At 44.5% G+C, this 16004-nt stretch overlaps 1 protein-coding gene and 1 non-coding gene across 3 annotated transcripts in view; one reads left to right on the plus strand and one right to left on the minus strand.

Annotated features, from left to right (window-relative positions):
- The first annotated feature begins 700 nt into the window (after positions 1 to 700).
- The window catches only part of ptch1 (patched 1), a 55934-nt gene continuing 40630 nt past the window's right edge, over positions 701 to 16004 (plus strand). The window contains exons 1-2 of one of the 2 annotated variants that reach the window (XM_075467740.1): positions 701 to 851; positions 3766 to 3958. In XM_075467740.1, coding sequence (XP_075323855.1) covers positions 849 to 851; positions 3766 to 3958 — 196 coding nt within the window. In that variant the 5' untranslated portion in view covers positions 701 to 848. Of the gene's footprint in view, positions 852 to 1752; positions 2303 to 3765; positions 3959 to 16004 lie in introns of those variants that run through there. The other variant, XM_075467739.1, reaches the window with a different exon arrangement.
- On the minus strand, positions 5628 to 5709 carry trnas-cga (transfer RNA serine (anticodon CGA)). Its single transcript has one exon. It is a non-coding gene; the product is annotated as a tRNA-Ser (tRNA).

Genomic DNA, 16004 nt, shown 5'->3' on the forward strand with positions numbered 1-16004 from the left:
TATTATTGCTTCCTCCAGGTGGTGGCTTCACCGTGCCAAGCCTTGCAAAGAAAATAAGAAAAATAAACAATGTTGACAGAACTGAAAAGATAAAAATCAAAGGATTTATCTGCCCTTTTCTGAGCTTTCCCGGAAGAAAAACATGTTTTCACCTGAGTGGTGTCAATCAAAACAAAAGGCTACCAAATTAGAAAAAGAAAAAAAAAAAAGATCTGCGGGTGATCAGTTTAATGTCTTCATGTTTATGATAGCACATGTAATTTTAGAAATGGTGACTTGATTGAGCAGTGCGCGTCTGTTTGTGCTTGCCTCACATGATTTCCAGTGTAATCTACATTTGTGAACAAGCAGCTTTATGGTATTGGCACATCTGTCAGAGCCTTTATGCACCCCGTGCGCATTCACAATGTGGATACCCGTAAATGAATGCATGCACTCATAAGCAGCCTACACAAATAAAATGTGCAAGTCAGAGTGCGCCTATACATGTACAAGTGTATGACGCCCAAGCTGCAGTCTATGCATGAAAGGCTCCTGCGTATGCACTGATAAGCTACAGTTTACAAGTTTGGAAATGATCAGGAGGCAGTCAAAAGGCCCTGTCTAGGGAGCGAATGGGACCACCCACGTGGCCAAAAAGAAACAGCCGTGATTGAGCGTGAACCCTTTCCGACGCAGATCAAAATGACTCCGATCAAGACGGACAACACTGCGTCATTCTTCATCCCTACCGAACTGAGCTGTTTTTTTTTTAAAATTTTTATCCCATCTCAACTGACTCCCTTTTTACACTCCGCGGGGGCGGATATCAGGGATTTCCTTTGGAAGCTCTCCCCACCTGGAACGTGATGGTAAGGCTGGCACGCAGTCGAGCCGCTGCTGAGCTCTTTTGGGTCGGGCGTGCGCTTTTGTTGGTCCGTGAAGTGGCTATACCTTTAAAGTGTTAAACGGTCAGCTTTGTTAAACCACTGTCCTCTATAGCAAAATATTTTGCCTGTTTTAAAGATTTGATTAAGTTTTCAACTTGCACTCATTCTGGCAGCTTGAAACTAAAGCGTGCGTCAATCAAATGGCAACCTGGCTGCTTACATTGATCAGGTATGTCTACTAGTGAGGGTGTTTCTCCACTTGGTCTTCATTCAAATGCACGTGCATGCATGGTTATCTCCACGAACGACTTCATGAAAAAAAAAGTCAAATAAATATATTTTTGCAAACTCTAAAGATCAGCCCTCTCCCTATAGAGCGTCTGACATTGTAATGACAATATAGCCTGCTATAGGACCTCCCCTTGCACCGCTGTAATTTGAGGCTCAACTGCCATAATGGTGGTGGTAGAGGGGGGAAAAAAAGTTAAAAACTTCTCTTCTGACATTCCTCGGCGCTCCTCCAACACACAGACCGAGAACCTCAGATCTCAGGTCCTCTCGGGGAAACGCTTTATTCGAGCTACGGGCTGCTCTGCTGGAACCCAAACGCGCCAAGCGGTTCGGGCTCTCAGAGCGCCTCCCCTGAAGTCGGAGATGCACTCATGAGGTCTGTCTGCCTGGGTGGTCTCTCTACTTTAGTGAGCTGTTGCTAAGCAGCTAATAATAGTCGTGTTTGCTGAGTAATTTTTGCCCTTCTGCAACCAATCAGATGCAAGAAAGTCCGGCAATCTGACAGCCCAGAGGCGGGATCTCGAGCCTTTTCTCTTTTTTTTTCTTCTCACCCCTCCTCCTTCTCTGCCTCCAAATGGAGAGAGGTCTTTTTCTCCCCTTCTATTGAATCTCAGAGTTGGCCGTGACGCGCGGCCCTGGGGAAGACCACATAGATCTCACCAGAATGCTACGACCATCGAGGTTTCTTACCCGCGACTCGTGTATGGGAATCACTTTGCGCACGTAGCTTTTTGAAAGAAACTTACTTTTTTTTTAAGAGACACGGTGAATGCGGTGAAAGCGGTGGAGACCTCCGGATCACGAAATGTGGGGATGGAAGGCGCAGACTTTGACTCGCCGTCTCCAACAGGAGTATGAAGCCCTACTTCACGGGTGTGAGAGTGAAACTCTGTTGCCTTGGGATATCGCTACACGCTTTCGGGGAAATACTATAAAGTGGGAAACGGTAACCACATCGCTGTCCCCGCAACATGGCCTCGGCTGCTAATGCGCCCTCCGAACAGGAAAACAGAGACCCCGATCGGCCGAGGATAACGCGGAGGAACAGGGGGGACTATACCCGCAACACACCGCTGGATTTGGAGTATTTGCAACGGCCAAGTTACTGCGATGCGGGCTTTGCTCTGGAGCAAATCTTAGAGGTGCTTATTTCTCGTCTTTCGCCAGGCAAGAGCTGCATGGTGCTGGTTTCATTGTATCTCCCGAAAAAAAGTGGCCAAACTGTGTCTAGTGCTCGCTAGATAACGGGACGTGCTGAACAGGAGGGGGGGAGCATAGGAGTTAGGCAAGGTTGTTGAAAGTCCAAAGTTAGGCTTAATTCATCTTATTCAGGCTCCCCTCGAGCGGCTCTCTTCAGCTTCAGCATGTGTAACAAGTTGCTGGTCCTGTTTCCCATTGCAGACACTGCCGCATCCCAAACACTCACACACACACAAGGCAAAACATGCAGTTTTCACTCTAACTCTAACTCTACCGCCGACCGTTTCATAACTTCTTTCCCGGCGAGCCGCGTTAAAGCTGGAAACGGAAAGGTTGTTGTGACGGTATCAACTTGGGTGACTCGCGAAAGGAGAGAGGAGGGAAGAAAAAAAAACATGTGGCTGTACTCTTCCGTTCACAAATATTGTGTGTCCCCCTGTGATGGCTTCTCCATCGGAACACACGGGCAGCAGGACGCGGTTCAGGGGTTGTCTGTGCATGTGTGTGTGTGTGTGTGTGTGTGTGTGTGTGTGTGTGTGTGTGGTGATATTTGGGAGTCTTACCACACTAATCTTTTCTGAGTGTTTAATGTCACCGCTTGATGTGTGGGGTGTGAGTGGAAGCCCCTTCTTTGACTGCCACCCCCCAAATCTAAGAGTCTGTGTGCATTTGGGAAGCATTAAAGACTTTATGGACATTTTTCAGTTTATTTATAGGAACTGTGTGTTTATTACTCAAGCATTACGCCTCTAACTCAGAATCTTAAGACCTTGAAGGTTATTTTGTGTCGTGAAGTTGGCTCATACACAAGACAGGCATATTATCAAAATTCCAGCAAGTGATTTTGACAGTTATCTCCTGTTGTTTACCTCCGTCCAGCCGCAGACCAGTTTTAACTCATCACTGTCGTGGTCAAATGACAGATCTGGCCCATGCTACATACAGAGGATAAAGTTATCGTTTCTTTGCATCTGTCGAGCTAAGGTTGCAGTCTATATGTTTCACTGATGTGACAAAAACCCGTGGCTCTCACTCCTGGGAGCCCTCTGTGGTTTCTAAGCGGTCCCCAGCACAGCAGATGCATGTTTCAGGCACTTCAAGTTTCAGGTTAGCACAGTCGGACGGTGAATGAATGTGTTCACTATTTTTGATCACAGCTCTTGTTCTGCTTAAAATTTTTGCGTTCAGTCTTATAGTACAGCTCAGCAGTTAGTGTGCACGGTTTCCTCAGGGGAACTATTTGAAAGCTTTTTGACATGAATACATTTTGGACCACGTGTGGGAGTCATTTCTTTGCAAGCATGATCTCTCTAATCTAATTCCACAGCCTCACCTGCTCAGGTAAGTGAAGTGTTTTTGTTGTGCTTTAACTGATAGTAACATTAGGACTCTTGTCTTATCATAGGGGAAGGCAACTGGGAGGAAAGCACCTCTGTGGCTGAGAGCGAAGTTCCAGAGACTTTTATTTAGGCTTGGCTGTTACATACAAAAGAACTGCGGAAAGTTTTTGGTCGTGGGCCTCATGATTTTTGGAGCTTTTGCCGTGGGCTTAAGGGCAGCTAATTTGGAAACAGACGTGGAGAAACTCTGGGTGGAAGGTAAGACACTGATTTATCATTGGCTTTTTTGATATGTTGTTCATTTTATCTGCATCTCCAGGATGTGTTTGAATTTAACCTGCTGAGTGTGTTCTTCATTTCAGTGCCTCTGAAGCCGTACAGTTTCCCATTTTGTGCTTGAATGGCTATTTCATGATTTAGATTGGAGAAAGAAATGGATAGTGCTACTACACAAATCTAATGGGATTGTTTATCTTTCAGGCCCTGGAAAAAGGCCAAGCGAAACTCTGGAATAAGTTCATGGTTCTCTTTGTAGCTCCTCAAACTGCATTAGACGCACACACAAGATCTGTAAGAAGTGACTGAAGAAGGTTGTAATTAAGCTCATAAGCAGCTCTTGGGGTAGAGGAAATTTTTTGTCAAAGCCGCCATTTTGTGAGAGTGTGTGTGTGAGTGTGTGTCCGCCTGCCCCCAGCAGTTGAAGGCTCAGAGGCTGTGTGTGGTCCCGTTTTGGACAGCTCTCAACTTTCCAAAAAGATTTGTCTCCGGCTGCAGGGAAAAAGCGGAGTGAGGACAGGAGCTTGTGTTAGAAGGGTGAATGTGCCACTCGTTTCTTTTTCTTTTTTTCTTTTTTTCTATCCCGAACAACTTACAAAGAATGAAAAATTGAAAGGAGGAAAGAGACTGTGCATATGGGTGGTGCTCTGGGGGGGTAAGGATAAGGGGCTGAGCTTTTTTTCCTTTCCTTTGATCTGCATTCCTGTACTTATGGCTCGAGTCGGCTGCAGGAGTCATGAATGGACGAGCAGATTTTGCCAACGAGAAATGGAACTGAATTTGAAGAAAGTTCTCAGATTTATTTATGTCCATCTGTTTGCCTTTTTTTTACTCGCTCCACATTTCAACCATCCACTCGAGTAAAAAAGGGAAAAAAAAAACATGTAGTTTGTGAGCTCAAGCATCAAAGCAGACAGATCAAACACCCCACCTCCTCCGCGGGTTGGCTGTTCTCTCCTTGCGTGCTGCTGCAGGGGTCTGACAGACAGCGTGTACTTCTAATCTGTGGCGCAGGCGCAGTTGGCAACAGTTTCAGCAGAGTGGAGTCTCTTCAGCATCGGATTCCGGATTGTACTGAGGGGATCACTTTGTTTTCACACCCTTTACGCATGCCAGACCGTGGTCAGATTGACTACGGCAAGGGGCACCGTATGAAACAGGATATTATAACAGAGTCAGCAGTGCATCCTTTACAACTGCACCCTGGAGTTATAGCTGAAATTGATTGACAGAAAAGCAATGGCTAACTAATTGAATAATTATTGCTATTTATTAAGTGTAATAAACTAAGATTTGCTTGAATTTGTTTTGTGTATTTGAGAGACACTTTTATCCAAAGTGCCTTACACTGGTAGGCAGGCAGAGCAGGGGGTCTTGCCTGAGGACCCCTACTGGAGGTAGTACCACAAAGGGGATTTGAACTCAGGTCGCCCACATGAAAGATAGCAATCTTACCACTACACTATCTGACTGGAGGTAGTAGCAGTTAGTCTGCACATTTGTTTCCTCAGGTGAACTATGAATCACTCCTCAGATAGTCCCAAGCAGGGGATTTTAACTTTTTCTCATTATATTTGAAGAGTTTTAGCATCTACTGTCATAAGAAGCCTGAAATTTTAATGGTCTTGGGTGAAAACTTTAACATTTTGTTCGCTGTGAGCAGGGTTTGAACCTGCGCGGGGAAACCCCATTGGATTTCGAGTCCAACGCCTTAACCTCTCGGCCATCACAGCTGTGTCTATGGCAGGTTTTTATCAGAAAATCGATTAAAGCTACGGTAACTGGTCAGCGGTCAGCTTTTCTCTTACTCTCCTGAGTCACCCTATTGCCATTTTTGGAAAAGTGCATTTGGCAAAAGCATGCTGGACATGCAAAAGGACATGCTTTTTCTACAGTTTCCAAGGATGCTTTGATCCTTTTTGGCACCAGAAGTACACTGGAAGTGTCACAAATATAAGCTGCACGTGGCAGAAATTGTGTTATTGCAGTTCCAGGTTTGCCTGTTTTTTTAATCAAAATATACCTGTCCAAAGTTTGTTCACTTGTAATTGTTTTTGTTAGTATTCTTATATGACTGATGTACAAAATGGCCCTATTATACAGATGGCCAAAATCAAGTAGTTTATCGCCTTTCTTGTTGCTGGCTTGCACCTTTTATTCTATTGTCACTAATGTTACACCAGTAAGCTGCATTGTCAGGACTTGGCTGACACTTTCAGACTAGTGACCTCTGGGAGAGTTTTACGATATACTGTTATACTGGTTCATAGCGATAAACAGAAACCTGCTCACGCACACACATAGATGCTGTCAAAGAGACTGGGCTGCGGTGGTTTCCTAGGTGCCGGTACATGAGGGGTTCCAGATGCTGGTGGGGAGAGATCTGTTTGTTTAGATTAGACTGCACAGCTGAGGGATAGCTTAGTTCTGCCTGGACCATGGAACGCTGTGCTGGGCTGTGCTGGGGGACTGGCCCAACGTCTGAGAGGAAAAAGAGGAGCGAGGAAGAGAAGATAGAGCGACTGTTTATGTTTCATCTGGAACTGCCCTCCACAAGCAACTAGTTGACGACCCCTCCTGGAAGCTGTGTGGCCTCTGGATGTAGATACAACACAACCAGCTCATATTAGATCTCTCAGTTCCTTCGGAATTGACTGGAGCCACTTTTGTGATCTCATTTCGTGTCCGTCGTCACCTGCTCTGTGGTTGTGCCAGAGCGGCTGAGGCCTGCAGCAGACCACCGTTAGTTGCATACCGGAGTTGTCTAGTATGTTTATTCTACAAGCTGTCACGTACTACAGCGTTCGCAGGAATTGTCTCTACTCACTCTGTGCTCACTCAGCAATGTTTAGATATACTTAGACACAGGAAGGTTTGTTTATTAGACAACGTGACAGAGATCAATTGGGAGTGAGACACATGCCTGCACAAAGAAGCAATTATGTCAAACTTCTGAGGATGCATGGAGGGTTTTACTCTGTTAAACAATTAGGGACCCATAGTTATAGTTTTTAAGTCCTTTTTGCTACTCAGAAAACAGTAATGTGACGGCGGTGTGAATTTAAAGAGGATTGCATCCACACTGCAGAGATTCCGTGTTTATAGTCACTGCGATGCTCACAGGAAGTGATTAGCTCAAACAGGAAGCTGTAGTATTGTGGTGTCCTGTCTTGAGTTCCATACACAAATGAGGGTCGAAGTCCTCTGTAGGCTTTGCTCACCGGCCTGTCGGCTTGGGTTGGACTTCACATACATCCTCAATTTAGAATTCCAGATGATTCTAGATGATCTTGCGATGATTAACTGTAAGCCACTTTCAGGGAACGGAGATGTGGACTCGAGGAACAAGAGCCCTTTACGGTTCCTCCTGGCTGCACATGGAAAGCGGAGCCATCCCTTGGCATTCTGGGTTAAGGCAAACACAGGCCAAATTGTAAAGAAAATAAGAGCACTGCCTGCCTCTAATTAAAACAGTATCACATAAACACAGGCCTTCCTGTAGGACAGCCCCTCACTCTTTTGCTCCTGGAGGGGGAAGATTATGTGGCTGGGTTGATGGAGAAGAGAAGGTATGGTAAGGAAAATGTTTAAAAGATTTGGGCAAGAACTGATGTTGAATCTAGAGGTGAAGAGGATGAGCTGGCAATGTGTTGTTATCTGTGCTAAGTCTCTGTTCGTCAACATCAGAAAGAGGACAGGGGCTACAGCTTTTATCTTGAACAGTTATGGACATGTGCTTTAAGGAAATGCATATGAACGATTGCTGAAATGAGTTTATTGTCCCCTGATTTATGGGCTGGACTGGGGCACAGGGCTATGGATTGTAGTCTTGAGGCCACAGACAGAGGGGAGGCCCTGGGTCCCGGAGCACTTTCTTGGGGTGCATAAGTGCAGAGGCCAGGGGCCACGGGCATGGACCCCAGGGACCCTGAGGTCATCACGTAGAGGCCCCGCTATTTAAAACCTCACCTGATACTCACCCTGTGGCCTGGGTGCAGAGTGAAGACTCGCAGCAGAGAAGAGCGGGGGAGTGTGTGTTGGGGGGCTGGCTGGAAGAAATGCAGAGGTCGCAGCTGTCACCAGTTGCTGTTTGCCTCCTGTGTTATGTTCACATGTGTGCACATGGATGCCTACTGTACATGAGACCATCTCACGAGCCAGATGCTGTTGGTAGTAAATGCATTGTTTCCGAGTTGTGTCACCTTTTCATTTAATAAGTATGTGTTTAACCATTTGGAATTACTTCACCAGCAGAGGGCAGTGAATCTGTGGCATTTTTTTTAAATTTCACATCTGACCAAATTCTACATTTGTGTGTCATCTTTCATGTTTTAATGACAGAATATATTGACACGACAAAGAAAAGACATTACAGACATATTCCAGAATTGTCACTGCTTGTGGTCCCTTGCACTGGAAATTTATGGTCATCAGCTTTTTCCTGAAATCTGTTTGGCAACAGTTAAAATGGTGCCAGCTGATGTTTGTGTGCATCCCGAGCTTGATTTATTCCAGTCATGATGGAACCACAGATCTCTTTTTTTTTCAATGGCAGCTCTTTCCCTCTCTTGCCTGTCTGTTTTGTATCTAGTGTGATTAAGAGAGTTGAACGAGTTGGTGGTTGTTTTGCTCACGATGGCAGAGAAGAAGGGAGCAGTATGATACGAATTGCATGCAGACGAAGCTTCAACATCCTTTCTTGTGGATGAAGATGAGACGGAGGACGAGTGCTCTGAATTTTGCGTCCTGAGAGGATTGTGGTTTGTGCGATTGAAAATATTCAGCTATTGATGTATGGAAGCAGCGATACATGTATGTGCACACAAACACACACAAATACACACATAGGGCCACGTGTAGAGAGGCTTTGGAGTTTTTGGTTTTGTGAATGAGTATATGGTTGAGCAGGCCTGGCCCTGGCTGGCTAATTTGATGTGCCTCTCTGTGCTATTTTCTCGTCTTTATTCATCTCTTTACGCCTCTTCTCTTGCACTTTTATTCACTGTCACACTTTTTCCCCAGCAGCTTTCATTCATCGGCAGTGAGCAGTCAAACACACCCAAAAATCTTTTTACCAGTTAGCAGAGAATATGTTACATAGCCATTCCTCTGTCCCTCTTCCTCTGTTTCACTCTCTCACGCAGTAGTAAGCAGTTCGCACACACATGGACACATGTACAAACTGCACTCAGTTAAGTGTGTGTTTATCAGTTAGCTACAAACAGGATTAAACCTCTGTTTAAGGAAAAACATTCCAGTCTGTTGTGTTAAACTTTACGAGTTGATGAAAAGTGCAGGCTAACTGGTGAAGGATTTAGTGTGTAGAAACACCGTGCCTCCGGTACTGTACACAGACTTGCAGTGCTGTTTTCTCAGCTCTCAGCTCTCCAGTTTTTCGAAAACACTGTTGTGCATATTAGCCCTACCTGGTGAATGTAAAAGTGCATCAATGTTTAAGCCTTGAAATTATCTGTATTGAGTATCTGTGTGTGTGTGTGTGTGTGTGCTCTCAAGGCGAGCGCACTCCCATTCACAAACAACTTCTTGAGATGCCTCCAAGCTCTCTGTTTACATTTTGCATTCTTTCAGGCGCTCTTATTCAAAAACCAGAGCCCTGCGAATGACCGACCACAGGAGACTGTGGAGAGAATTACCCTCCCCCTCTACCTCCTTCTTTTTCTCCTCTATCCCTCTCTTTTCCCCTCTGCCAGAAAGGTCTCTCTCTTTACCCAAGCCCCCCCATCCTGCCTTCCCTCCACCACCACTCCCCCGTCCCTGGCTGGAGAGAGTGGCCTCAGAATGCCAGATGTATTACAGAGTGAGCCACGGCAATGTAAACACTCAGCCCTGCCATGAGAGCAGGGTGGTCTGGCCTCCCTCCCTCCCTCTCTCTTCCCCTTTCCTCTCTCCCCTCCCTCACAGCACTGGCTGCCAGAAGGGTGGAGAAAGTACAAAACAGCAGAGAGAGACTATGTGTGTGTGTGTTGGAGTGGAGACAGAGTGAGGGAAGAGGCAGGAGCATAGTAGCGGTAGTGTGTTTGTGTTTTGGCTGTCGTACCAACCGTACACTAGGAGAGATTGGGGTGTTGATTGATGCTTCTCAGACTGCAGCGCAGAAAACTTTTCTTGAAAGCATATCCAAAATCTATGGGTGCGTGTGTGTGCGTGCGTGTCTCTGGAAATTTTCAGCCCCTTTGGCTTACCGCAGTTACATATGTAGCCATATAGTTCATTGCAATTCCTCCAGCACGTCGTCATAGAATCTGGCAGTAACAGCAAGTACCACACACGCACACACAAGGCATAAAGGGAGACAGCATCTCCTATCATAGATGATTGAGAAGTTTGGAGCTCGAAAATATTGATTCTTCCAAGGCTTGATGTCGTTAAAAAAGATAGTAAGGGACACATTCTGACATTGCTATATTTTCACGAGATCCAGGATACCAAATTTAAGTGTGTTCGTGTGTGAATCAGCGGGGAGTCCATTTTTTATCCCAAAGGGTCCTTTGTGCATTGCAGGAAGAAAATGAAACAAAATTTAGGTTAAAAGAACATGCAACATTTAGCGTTTGTGAGCCCAGTTGCATGTGAGATGTAAAAATGGCGTTTATTAAGGGGACTTGGTGTGGTACAAAGAATGTATATGGAAAAGAAACACTTGAGAATGACATGTGGTCCGACGTTGAAACTCATATGAGTAGGGTTTCCCTTCTGCCACTTGCAGGGGCGGTATTTTACAGGACACCATTGTGGGTTGTATTTAGAGATAAGAACAAATGACCTATTTGGTCATTTTTATTGGAGGACTTATTGTTTTGAACATGTTCTTGTGAAAAGTTCATACTCATGCAAATATTCCATAACACCGGATCCGAAAGCTGCTAAAATGGGCTTTTCCCATTGCTGCAGTGAAATTTTCATCCAACTGAAAATAAATTAATTTCAACAAGTTTAATTCCAGGAGAACTGTGTAAAATATATGTACAAGATATAAATAAGAAGACTGTGTATGGACTCACTTTGTCCGACAGCCATATACACCAGTCTGATCCTGGTTCCTCTCAATGGGCCTCATGCAAGAACATTTTCGTATTTTTATTCTAAATTTCTCTTACTTTTTTCGTACAAAGGTCTCGTACGAACACGCCACGTCAGATTCAACAAGCGCTCTTAACTTCGGAAAAAGTGTGTAAAGGACCTGCGTAAATGATGAATCCCACTCGTGCATATCTAAGTTCACGTGCACGAGGATAGTAGATTTGCATACTCCACGCCCTAAATTACACCATATAAGGCTGTGCTTCCTCGCTTCTGTGCCAGGAAGTGTTGAGTGTTGAGTCATGAGAATGGCATCAAGGTGCAAAAAGAACAACTTTACGGGCTCTGAGATTGAAGTTCTGCTTTCAGAGATCCAAAAAGGAAAATCTGTCATTTAGCAGTGTCAGCAGTGGAATTACGGAAACTGCTAAAGCGAAGAAATGGGAAGCAATTACGAGTGCTGTTAATACCATGTCACCGAAATAAAAAAATAAATGGTTTGATATGAAAATGGCTTAAAAAAAATGTCTCGCCCTTGGCAGGCGATCGATAACTGCAACTAAAGCCGTGCAATCAGTTGTTGCCTCATCATGATGGCACTTTGATGGGGTGGTCCATGAGGGGGGTCTTCTGGCACCACAGCTTCTGGTCTGCCTGGGCTGGTTCAGGTGGAGATCCTCGTTCATGGCGCCATGAACGAGGTATCGAGACACACCCACCTGGCCTTCAGCTCAGTGCGCTCCACGACAGGAGCACGGGTGTTTTGATGCGTATATGTGGCTTATGCTCCAATTATGATTGGCAGTCCACTCACGGGATGAAAGTCCCTCTTAATTTGTACTTGTTGGACAGCGGTGTGTGGGAATTTGATGTACCATGGGTGATAAACTGATGAGAACTTTGATGACCAAGGGGAGCGCACGACTCACAGAGGACTGGGACACCCCCAATCTGTCTCCAATCTCGCTCTGAAAGGTTCCTGTGGCCAAAAATCCAAGGGTGGTGAGGACCTGGGCGTGTGGTGGAATTGGGTTTGATCGGCGTGTTTTTCTCTGGAGTTGTGGCTCTAGCAAGCTCCATATTTGTAGCAGTACAGTCCTTAGCAATCTTAATCGCGATGTCAGCCATTCGTCTGTCTCCACACGGTCTCTTCCAAGAGCCTGACGCGCTAAGGCATCCAAAAGTAGCAAGTCAGCCTCTGGTTACGCTTCCCATTGACCTTGTTATACACAGATTCAAATGAACCTTCAATTAGTGCGTAATTTAAGTCAAACAGAATAATGTCAGCATAATTATGGGGTATAATGTATATTTATTTATGTTTTCTTCAAAGTAATTAAATATACAATCCATTTGTCAAGCAAACTTGATTTGAATAACAGCGGACTATTTTACGAAACTCCTACGACAGGTCTGGATCACTCGTGAATTCTGTTCGTATCTGAAAGAAAACGTAAAATACGAAAAGATTGGTGAATGCGCAAATTCTCTTAAATCACTCGTACGGACGATTTAAGAACAAATCTGTGCGTACGAACGGTTGTTGCATGAGGCCCACTGGCTCTACTCTTTCATTTTGTAGGTAAAACGGCTCTTTTCTTTTTGGGATAAAGGTGTCATCTGGCTCATTTCTTGGTGGCCATTTGGATAGCCACATGACCACAACAACTCTATATTCAGAAAAAAAGGGGCACCTTACCTCTGGAAGACATGGGCCAAGGGGCGAAATGGTGATTGGGCGACCATCTTCCACAGCATCTTCCATGTATGTCTCCCGTATAGGTCAGTTATGTAGGCTCTGCCATAGAAACATAAATCAGGCTTCACTTCCTGAGTCTTATCTTATCTAAAGCCAGTGCTTTAGATTGTGTGTGCTATCGTGTGCTGTTTCCTCTGCTTGGAGATCAGCTGTCATTAAATAAATCCCAAAAAGTCGATAATAATAATTTGGAGGCAGAAACAAAAATGACAGATGTCCTCTACTGATATTTCTTGTTTTTATGTTTCTGATTGTTTTGTTTGTTGTTTATATACAGTATACAAAACAAACATACCGTGTGCATATTGTAGTGTGTATATATATATATATATATATATATATACATTCAGATGAACACTTATGACACTGTTGTGTCGTAAGTGTTGATCGAGTTGCTACCCATGTTGGCCAGGACACTCATGTAAAAGAGAATTTTAAATCACAAGAGTTCTCACGTGCACCAGAGGCAGCACACCTCCACCTCTCTGACACTCCCCTGTGCGGATGTTTTTTTAAGTGGGATGAAGTTTATGTCAGTGTTGTATTTGAAACTTGTTGCATTCATCCCAGCAAAGCAAACCCTAAGTACAGAAAAAAGCATTGGTGTTGGTCTCATGCACCGATTTCACATTTAAAATTCTTTATATGAAACCCTTTTTTTGGTTTGTTTTTATTATTCTCGCCAGTCTTTCATTCACATTCTGTGTGCTTCTGCCGTTGTGCTTTCTGTTCCACAATAAAGAATGTGTGATTTTTGGATACCTGGAATCATGGGCCATCTTTACAGGAAATGACAAAGAGATGGCTCGCTGAGATTGGCTGCTCAGGGTCATGTCACGGTCTGTTATGGCTGGGCGGTGGGCCAATCACAAGAATATAAATCCAGCAGAGGTGGGGTGGGGGCCTCACCTGGCTTGTATTTGACAGTAACTGACAGGCTTGCCCTTCAGTAATGCTTTGATTAATAGAGGAATTGCACAATATTGATTTTTAATGTTTCTCATTTCACGGAACATAAGGATATACCATTCGTGGAGATGTTGTAAAGCCTTTGCATTGTTTACAATGTCAGTCGCATCTACTTTTATTTGTCCGCCTGGCTGCAATAATATGCCATTTTTGTATCCAACTGGAACCACAGCACGCATGCATGCATATGCTACAGACTTTTTCTGTCAGTGTTTTCTTCTCCAACTACTCTTTCCACTGCTCTGTGAATCCATTGGCATTGAATAGGATTTTCTTTTTTTCAGGTTGGAGGTGGGGGGTTGGTAGGGGAGAGAGGGATCTGAATGAAGGCAGCAACGTGGAAGAATCTTTCCATTGAGAACTGTGTGAATGTACACCTCGGGCCCAGGGGAAGCTGCATTGGGAGCCAGCCGACTGCTAAATACACCCATTTTAGGGGCTGCAGGGGCCGGACAGGTGATTAGCATAATCAGGGGCGAGGGGACCCATACATATGGTAATGCTGTTGTTGGAGGGGGGGGGGGGGGGGGGGGGGGGGCATGAGGGTTGGTGGTATGGGTGGGGATTCAGGGGAGCAGCGGTTGACAGCTGGGGTGTCACTGTCGTGTCAGGGGATGTGGCGCTCGCAAGGGTGGTGCATGAGGAGCCACCTGGTTGCAGCTGCACGTCAAAGCCCTTCCACTCTCTGTTCTCATTATTTCCTACTCTCTCCTTTCTGTCATCCTCTCATTTTTTCCTCTTTCTTACAAAGTCACCCTGTCTCTACCTTGCTTGTTTTACCCTGCCTCTGTGTGACAGACCCCTCCTCTGTGAAAGCTGACAGGGCAGAGGGAGGGAGAGCACAAGGGGGGAGAGCGCATGAGAGCTAGGGGGGGGGGGGCTCATCGTGGGTCAGATCAGGTCTCGGCTCTCAGTGAGGCCTTTCATCACATATTTGTGGCTGTGTGCACACCTGCATTGTAGAGCTCAGATTCAGAACCGCTGTGTATGCTGTTGCCACAGTTCAGCTACAGCTATTACTGCTACTGCTCCCACTGCTGCAATGACAGAGCGCAAGTCTAATAAAAAATACAGTATTCGTGTGAAAGAATGGATATGCAGTGGAACACACGGATGGTAAATGAGGAAACCTATGAACATCAAAATCTTAGACCAGTTATACTTTGGGTTATTTTGCTTTTACAACCTATGTTCTTTGAGACTAGTGGAAAGAAAACATGGAAATGATACATTTAAATGTTAGCTTTATTACATTTTATCACTGGGAAATGCAAATCAGAGCATTTTCGTGAGGTAATGCTTTGTATACAAACACATGAAATTTAAGAAAACCTAAAAAGTAGCTATCTCAATGTCATTAAGTAATTACAGGTTTTTATGGCAATACCTGCTAATAGAAATGTATGGAATTTTACATCCCAAAAGCATCTGGCTATTGACATCGTCTAAACCTGCCGTGAATACACCCTTTGACTCAAAAAAAGAGCTCGCTGAACATTATGGGCAAAGTATGTTCGAAAGTGACTCTCGGGACTGACGGAGAGGGATCCAAGGTTTCAAGAGATTCAAAGGTTCATTATCATATGTGCAGTTAGAAACATGTTTCCCTGTACAATGAAATTCTTTACTTTGCTGCCCGCACTGGATGTCCAAATATAATAAAAGATAAGATAAAATAAGCATGCAACAACAATAAATATAGAAATAAAAATATAGATATATTGTTGCTGTACTCATAGCTGTAAGCAAGAGATTTTCTCTGAAGGACAAATCCTTTGAGTTTGAATTCAGCTTTTTACAGGATGTAATTTCCCTTAAATTGTAGGAGTGTGAAAACAACCTTGTTAAAACTCCACATCACGTCATATGAATCTTTTATTGTGGCCAAGGAATCAGTTGCATTCAGTCTTTCGAATATAGCCACAGGTGTCCCACACCTCCTCTTAATGTGGCTTGAGCAGTTGGATCAGAATGCATCCTCAGTCGTTCACACTGGTACTAAGAGCTGTCCACTTATCATTGTATCACCCTGGACCATGTTAGCATTAGGTCTGGGCCAAAGACATCTTAAGACAGATTTTGTTAACTTTGATTGTTACTTTCAAAAGTTGTTACTTTGGCAGAAACCGATTCTTATCATCATTGGTGTTGATAGTTTTAAGGGATACACACATCTGGTTTTCACATGCTGTATACTAGATTGTGGGTATCTCAAGTTGCGCCTCTTTTCATCGAGTTTTTGACATTTTTAAGAGTTTT

Source organism: Odontesthes bonariensis, chromosome 6 (assembly GCF_027942865.1).
Source record: "Odontesthes bonariensis isolate fOdoBon6 chromosome 6, fOdoBon6.hap1, whole genome shotgun sequence".
Lineage (NCBI taxonomy): Eukaryota > Metazoa > Chordata > Actinopteri > Atheriniformes > Atherinopsidae > Odontesthes > Odontesthes bonariensis.